The sequence below is a fragment of the Aquila chrysaetos genome, chromosome 21, assembly GCF_900496995.4.
Source record: "Aquila chrysaetos chrysaetos chromosome 21, bAquChr1.4, whole genome shotgun sequence".
Classification (NCBI taxonomy): Eukaryota; Metazoa; Chordata; class Aves; order Accipitriformes; family Accipitridae; genus Aquila; species Aquila chrysaetos.
In genome coordinates this window covers 2245965-2254663 of record NC_044024.1, presented here as the reverse complement: position 1 = coordinate 2254663, position 8699 = coordinate 2245965, and the positions used below count along the sequence as shown (strand labels likewise).

General features: G+C 38.8%; 1 protein-coding gene across 2 annotated transcripts in view; it reads right to left on the bottom strand.

Moving 5' to 3' along the window:
* Nucleotides 1-2502: 2502 nt before the first annotated feature.
* TENT5D (terminal nucleotidyltransferase 5D) overlaps nucleotides 2503-8699 on the bottom strand; it is a 41496-nt gene continuing 35299 nt past the window's right edge. For both annotated transcript variants that reach the window (XM_029996926.2, XM_029996925.1), the window contains one exon: nucleotides 2503-7906. In XM_029996926.2, the coding sequence (XP_029852786.1) occupies nucleotides 6712-7887 (1176 nt within the window). In that variant the 5' untranslated portion in view covers nucleotides 7888-7906 and the 3' untranslated portion in view covers nucleotides 2503-6711. The remainder of the gene's footprint in view (nucleotides 7907-8699) is intronic.

The window sequence follows — 8699 nt, the reverse complement described above, 5'->3', positions numbered from 1 at the left end:
AATGAATCCAGACCCTTGATTGGAAAATGTCATTACCTGGGAACTGCCAGGGATAAGCAGGCAATACAATAAAAAGAGATATATTTCAACATCCTTTTTTATCCTTTAGGCAAAACTAGGAGCTGCAATTTCAGCCTATTGTCTGGAGAATGTCAGGAGCCGATAAAACTCTGGAGGAAGAAATTGTTGGCATAAATGGTGAGAGCACCGCAGGGTTGCATCAACGTCTTGAGCCGAGACTTGTCGTGCTCCCAACACCAGCTCTCCTCCGCGGGGAAAACGGGATGGCAAAGCCGGCCCCGGGCATCTGCCGAGGACGCTGAAATGCTGCCGGTTGTGTGTGTGCAGAAATACAGGAACATATGGGCAGCATCATGTTCCTGTCTATTCCAGAAAGCAAAACAGAACGAGTGCGAAATAAATTCCTATCAACAACAGGATGAGAATATTTACAGGAAAATGAAATATAGGATGGGGGAAAAGGGGGCTCATATTGGAGGGCAGGGCTTGCGAGGGAGCAGGGCTGCGTCTCGGTGGGGTTTGCCATGCTGTCTGTGTTCACACACACCCAGCATACAAGGAAAATAGAATAAAAAAATTGCATTAACCTGTGTATGTACAAGCACACACTTGCCCATAAACATATATGCACGTGATCTGGATCCAGTTCTCTGGAGGACTTTTTTTAATTTTTATTTTGTAATACATAGCTGAGTGAGCAGCCTTCGAGTGTATTTATTACAGTATTGAATTGCTTTCCATGGTAACTAATTGTGATTTCAGAAACACAGGTTCTGCAATGGTACAAGATGAAATGGAGCTGAATATGGAAGCAGCTGGTAAGAAGAAAATCACTTGCTTATGAAATAGTATTTAATGATGGAGACTGATGGAGCAGAAAAAATGGGGGGTAGCAGGGACTAAAAAACAAAACAGCCCTCCATTACCTTCATGTATTTCCCTAGTTTTTGAATTCCTCAAGAAAGTGTCTGGTGAATATTTAAGGAAAGGAAAACCCCCTATGTGGGCTGCCTTCCCATTTCCCCACTTACTGTTTTATTAAGAGGCAAACTGTTAAAAATCTGGCTGTATAAAAGAAAAGAAATGGTCAGGAAATGAAATTATGATTAAATGGTTATTACTGGTTAAACAAATGGGAAGGCTTTTACAAAAATTCATCCATTCCACTATGAAAACCAGGGGAAAGAGCATGTTTTGAGCAATGTTAAAAAAAAAGAAAAAAAAAAAGATTTCCTCAGACTGTGGGTATCTCGCTGCCCTCCTGCACCCAGAGCTCAGGTCAGCACCGGGTGCCCAAAGGAGATCCGAGCAGAGCTGGCTACGCGTGCATGAAACAAAGTGGTAAAACATTGAAGACCATTTTGAGGCAATTTATGCGTGTCATTAAAGGAGAGAGGAGATTTGCAGATTCCCCTGCACAACAGACTGCTGTTCCCCTTCCCATCCCTTTAATCTCATCCGGCATTTGATAGCAAAGGGGTTTTGGGGAGCAGCTCGAAGGGGCTGGCGAAGGCAAGGGACCCTCTCCGGCATCCTCAGGCTGCTGAGGCACACCGATCCCGCCTGCTTTTCCTCCCCATTTCCACCAAATGGCACCATCTTTGCTGTATGCAAGTCTCTACTCCATCGTCAACACCGCAAGAGGCTAAAAGGCAATAAACATCCCAAGTCAGGAATTCCCAAGCTCTCACATGGGGCTAAAACCTCCGGCGTGTTCCTTCCCCTCCTCTCTAAGGCACCAGAGGATCTAACAGCGTATTGACACTCCCAGGAAGAAAGAACAATATTGTTTTATCCTTTTTAAAAAATATGATTGAATTAATAAGCAGTAGTCCAAAACCCAGCCCATGAAACAAAAAACCCCAACTAACCAAAAACACCCGAACTCCAAAAAAACGGAAAATCCAAGTAAGCAACCAGAAATCTAACTGTGAAGAATGCGGTTATGTCTCCCAACCAAAAACTCAGAATTTGTAGGAGTTTCTCTGACCTTGGTCCAACATCACTGGCATTGGCCGCGTTCGTACTCAACAGAAATTCTACAGCCTGTATAAATATGTGTTTAGATTTACGGGAATTTGCATTCAGCATAGGTAAAATGTATTTTTAAGCATATGTAAAGTCAAATCATTTGTCAAGTTAAGTATTTTATTTACCCAGCAGACAGTCATGTTTTTAGTATATAAATATATATCTAGGCACTTAAAATGTGAATATTTGACACAAGCCTGTTTGACAACTAGCGTAGAGCCATTCAAATGTATCAAAGATATTCATGAGAATCTGGTTGTTCTGTAACCTTCAGTGTAGGTCTGACAGCAGATCAGCGGTAGATCTGAGTTGGTGGTTTATTCACCTAACGAACCGTAGCCAAACCTTTTGCACTCTTGCAGTTCTAATATGCCAGTTTGGCTGCTAGAAGAAGTCTGCATGCTAGAATTGATGTCCAACCAGAAAAATGAAGGTATTACAAGCAAACCATACATTAAACAAGAAAATTATTTTAATGATTGCTCCCCAAATACCCAAAGGCACTAGTCGACACTGTGGACTAATGACCTACAAATTAGTGTGATTAGTACACATTTTTAGCATTACAATATTTTTTCAACAGCTTCAGATGGCACATTAAGTGAAATACTTCTTTCACCTGCAACAGCTTTGTCCTGAATACCCTTCCACTTGTTTAGTTTAATAGAAAAACATATCAAACAAAAACTGAGCTGTAAGAATCATGCTGACCTGCCAAACTTTCTCTGCTGTCCTTTCTCCAGATATTTCTACAAATCATATTGGATACACACCTGTGTAACTCTGAATTTATGTTGATGTAACTTCTCTAACATCAGTCAAACTACACAACGAGAAAATTGAAGTGACGCGGTGGTAAATCAGATCCATTATTTCACAGATCTGCAGGTTCAGTATAACACAATAGACGATATAACATATCGACTGAGGACAATTTTACATTTCTTTTATCCGTTGCAAAAACCTTTGTAATGTGTCGAGTATAAAGCTCACAAATTACATTTTAAAGGAACTACCATAAAGTATATGCTTCAAATAGACCTTTTACAATATAACACAAAATTCAAATGACATTTTTTAGGAAAGCACTTGAAACTTTAACACTTATGTCCTGACAACATTAGATTATTTTAAGCTGTAAACCTTAAGAAGTTTTATGTGATTAAATAAAATCAGCATTACAATTTCCAGGTATTATAATTGTTGAACAAATTGTAACAACAAGATATAATTATAATGTAAACATGAAGCTCAGGAGACTGGGACTGAGAAAACTCTCAATTCTTTGTAGATTTATATCTGCACGTAGTAAAATCAGTAACAACTGGAGAAGAGGTTACAGTATTTCATCTTACTCATTGATATCAGTGTTTTGCAAGCAGCAGTCTATACAACATCATTCCCTTTTTAATATTAGTTTACAGAATCACTACTACCTTGAAAAAACCCTCTCCAGGTCAAATAGTGCTGCCAGGTCAATATAACATTTGGAAGGAAATACTTCAAACTGTCAGATTTTGTTAATTGCCCCTGTATGTGTAGATATGTAGATTTTTATATATGTAGATATATATACTTACATATATAAAATCATAAACCTGACTTAACCTTCAAAACTGAACTACCTCTAGGTAAGAAATACAAGACCTTTTTCAATAAATTTAAAGGGTTTATTTATACCTGAGACATTTTTGCATATTGATGTCTTTGTACCTTTACCTCTAGGTACTCACATAAGTCCTTTACTCTTTTCTGGGTTCTCACACAAAGCCCATTAGAGTTAGGTGGATTCTTCCCACTAACTCCATGGACTTTGACTGAGTCCTTCCTTACCTAACCTGGATGGATAAACAGAGGCGTAACAGAATTAAATATATATATTTAAATAGCAGTTACTGTACAAGCAGACAGGCTGGTTTATGCAGATCCAGAGCTAGTACACCATTCCTGATACTCTTCACAACATCTGATTCAAAAAAGAATTACAGTCCTTTATACAGGGTGATACATGTTTCTACCTGTTGGTTAAAAAAAAACCCCTTTTTGAAATATTTCTTCACGAAGTGGATCATTGGCTATACGTGACATGTTGAAAATGCTTTCTTGGCTGACCTGTTTCCCGGTTCTTGAGAAGATCAACCCATTTCTCCACCCAGCAAGCGAGGAAACCAGGAGTGGAGGAGTAACAAGTTGATGTGGCTACATTACATTAAGGTCACAGGCCAGTGCAGACGGACTGAGATTTTTCAAACAAATTTAGGGAGTTTAGGAGCCCAGTTCCTCCTGAAACTCAAGCCATTTGGATACCTGACTCCTGCAGATTCCTTGGAAAGTCCCGGCTCTGCCCAGTCCAGTTTTCAGCTCTTCAGCCCTTGTTGAAGCACAAGCGTTAGCAGGGACATAACCTACATAAGGCTCTTTCAGAATTTCACAGTGCTATTTAATTTGGCAAATACCAAACTAAATTTAAAGGTTCCCTTTGTAATCTAAACAGCTCAATTAAAAAAAAAAAAAAATCCACCATGTTTCACTCCATTTTCCTTCTGACAGGGGTAATTCCCTAGAAGTGTTTACATGCAAATATAGTGTTATCATATTTGATAACATAGCAATTAGAATTGCCGATTTCATTAAATATAGTTTAGCCAATGGAAAGATACTAGTGGAAGTGAAATAAAGTGTGCTTTTAAACACAGAATTGGACATACTTGAAAAATCACCAAAAATAATAGTACTATTTTCATGAAAGACATCACAAAATAAATCAGCTTCCAAGTAGATTAGTACACCCTTCTTATGTTGCAGAAACATTGGTTTTTGCACTATATTTTACAGAAAAGAGTTGACTTTAGTGATGATGGTCAGCAAAGTTGTCTTTAAACAGCTCTTTGTTCTACTGTACAGGCATATAATGGGAAAAAGGAAAGCTACATTTCACTGGCAATAGGGCTTCATAGACCTTAGAAATTTTAGAAATGTTTGATTTAAAATAGTGGTATGTAGCATATTTCTGTGTAAAATAAATCAAACACTCTTTCCCAAGTAGAAGAAATTTCTAAAGCCTGACACCTGTTGTTAATAGACAAAATGCAGTCAATGTTTTTAAACATGAGGAGGATGAGGACATACAGTGAAGTACAAGCAATGAACTCGTAGTACGACACACTGACATGTTAAGCATCAGATGTAAGAAACTCTACTGCTTGCATTTCCAGTTGGCTGTTCCAATTTTACAACCGCACCCATTCTAAATCTCCTTTTCATACTATTCCTTCTTGTACCATATCCAGCATCTAAACCGGAGGAGTTTCAGTGGGAACACCTTAGATCCATCTGTCCCAAACCTGCTCATACTGAAGCAAGCAGTGCACACCTCTCTGACCATCAGTGCTACGAACGCTTTGCGACCCATCGGTGCAGTACCAAGGGCAGATGTTTCCCTTTCTGTAATTCAGGAGCTCTATAGCATGATTGCCAACAGCATTACGACTTTCACGGAGCAACTGGCACAGGGAGGCACTTATGTGACATGTTTAAAACTTATCTTTGGTAAACGCTCACACACACAAAAACTTGTAACTAATGTTTTACCTCCTGATAGAAGAGAACTCTTCATTTGCTACTAGCGTATGTGTGCAGGTATCTAAACATATACAGGACATTGCTAGTATAAAATATTTTTTTCAAATGCCACTGCCAAGGATTTGTTTTAATTCACCTAAAAACAATGCAGTCCTGGGCTTTTGGGGTTTTTCCTGACTCTGTTTATTATGCATTAAAGCATCTCTGATCAATAACAAATTAGCAATAGAAAGCAAGGCCTATGTGCTCAATTTTCACCTTCTTTCTCATTCTATTATCTTGTTTTTCAAGACTAATTTAATCAGAATCGTTGTACCTCTTACAACTTTCATTATCTGTGAGGCAGATCCTGGAGTCCAATGCTGCATTACTTAAGCAGTCAAATCTCTCACTCAGATCAGTGGAAATTTTGGATACACAAAACTGCTGAGTCTGCTCTTGGTAGGGATGTTTCCTATTAACCATTACTAAACAGTGCTCTGGTGAGGAGAGGGACCTCACATCTCTAATTGGACCTGAAGAGTGATCAGACTAGAGCCTGTAAAGCCGAGCTCAAACCACCAAGAGACAGCCCATCAATGCGTACTTTCAAAAGGTGCTGCAAATAAATGTTGCTGGAACTGCATGGGTATAACTGATGGATGATCTGCTTTAATGTACCCAGAACACTACCACTTCTAAAATCAGGCATTTCTACTGAGAGGTATTTTATTGGCTTAATTTTTCATTTACACTATTTAAATTTGGCTTAAGAATTTTTTTAGAACCCAGAACTTAGTGCATTTCATTTTATAAAATTAGAACAATTTATATCCTTCTCTTTTCATTGGAAAAGAAAAAAAGTATAGCCCAAACACACGTAGGGGTATAAATATTTCATGAATGATAGCTGTTTCACATATTTTACAATCTGCTTAAAGGTGATTTAGACATTGATGAACCAAATAACTTTGGCAACTTGCACAAAAATATGTCCTTAAATCAAAAGTGATGATATAACTTGCTTTAATGAGGCCTTTATTATGGAGAGAACTGGAAAGAGAGAGGCATGTAAGTGCTGAGGAGGTTATCGTGTTCCTAAACCATGCCGCTTTGCATTTGTATGTGAAATGGGTATGGCTGGTAGATGATAGGTGGTTGTCCGTGAGCAATGTAGTAATTGCTGAAGTTTCTGTCACTGATATATGGAGCAGGCTGATAATAGCATGTTACATTGGCTGCATTTGGGATGATATTTTGTTCTCCGAGTACTTTTAAAGCCAGAATTGTGATCATATTCAGAGTTTGTCTTCGTTCATGTCCCATGAGACAGACTGTGCTCTCGTTTACAACTCCACGCAGAGTCATCAAGTAGTCATACTTGCTTTTCTCTTCCCCAATGAAGTGGTTGCGCAGATATGACTCAATTTTCCTCTGCTGCTCAGCAACATCTGGAAAATCAATGAAGAACCTGGAGCACATGTAACGTTCCAGAGATTTAATTTCAGCCTCATCTGCTGGCTTAAAGTCACGAACCAGGAGATTGCTGTACTTCAGGAGGCCACCTCCTCTGATTTCCTCCGGGTTCCTTGTGGAAATCAGTTTGTATTTTAAGTGGTCCATTGCTTCGTTGAAGTCTCCATACATACTCTCGGCGATGACAGTGGGGTGAGAGTCTTCTGTCAGTTTGCAGTCTGTTGCTGTGTAAACATTTAGTATGGAGTCCAGTATGATTTGGAAGGAGTCCACGCTAAACTCAAACTGCCGTCTGAGCGAGTTCACAAACTTTAATTCTACATTCTTGCCGCTGTTGTTTGACAGCGAGATGAGACTCCAGCGATCATGGTCGGTAGAGACTTTGACCATCTTCTGCACATAGGCATCTTTCATGGTCTGAGCAGTAATTTTTTCCTTATTAACACATTTTGGCAAGAAGTCCAATAGGCAATTAAGAACTGCTTCCTTAACAACCTGGAACTCGAGCTCACTTGGAAGTTCCACCCCAAAAATGATGTCTAGGTCCTTGTAACTGGTTCCATTCTGCTTTACTAAGATGTGACTGGCTGTCGAACCGTTCAGGCGGATATCTCTAACATTGATTTGCTTTTCAATGAGCTGTTCCTTTACCACATGAATGATATCCTTTGGCTTTACATCCAGTGTTGGAAAATTTCCTCTCCCATGAATAGGTATGACCTCAGCTAAAACTTGATCCAGGATTTTAATCTGATCCCAGGTGAGACTACTGAATCTGTGGTCTGAGTCCTCAGTCATTGTGATGTCAGTTGGCTAACTAGGGAGAAACAGAAATTAAGGAGACGAATGTTAGAACTTACTCAAATACAAGAGAGCCTGACATTTCACTCAGTTATAACAAACATATAACTTCCTTCCTCAGCACAGTGACAAAGCAGTTCATTTTACAGAGACACAATCCCAGTTAATGGTCTGAGTCAACCACTACACTTGTCACAGGCTTTTAATTGAATTTTAATGTACTCAGGTTTTAATCCTGCTGAGAAACCATTGTGTTATTGTATAATCCATGACTCAAAGTAAACGCAGTAAACTATATAGATTTCATTTAAACCTACTCAAAGGTTAATAACATGAAATACTTGGTGGTTATAATGAAAGTCCAAATAAATTTCACTGTGAAGAGCTAAAATGAGCAAAATGAGCAAATTTGTTCTTTCTGCCTAGAAATCTCCCTCTATCTTCAGTGACTTGCATACTTAAAAATACTGAAAGATCAGGAAGTTTTTTTAAAAAGCAGGAATGATGCAACATGCTCATTGTTTATCTAGCCACATGTCTTGGATGCACTTTAGTCTCTATGGATCATCTATACGCATGTGTCCTTTAATACTACTTGTTACAGTTTAAGAACTGGATATCTGATAATTTTTAAGCTGTTTCCACTATGTTTCTGAGGCAAAATCTTTTCCTTCTAAGCCATTAACTGTGTTCCTAGATTAATGTGTCAATGCTGCAAGTTATGGTTTGCAAAACCGATAAGAAAACCCCTTCCAGTCTGCACTGATACTCTAAAACGTCTCAAGAAAGCCTGTAAAGTGGCACCTATA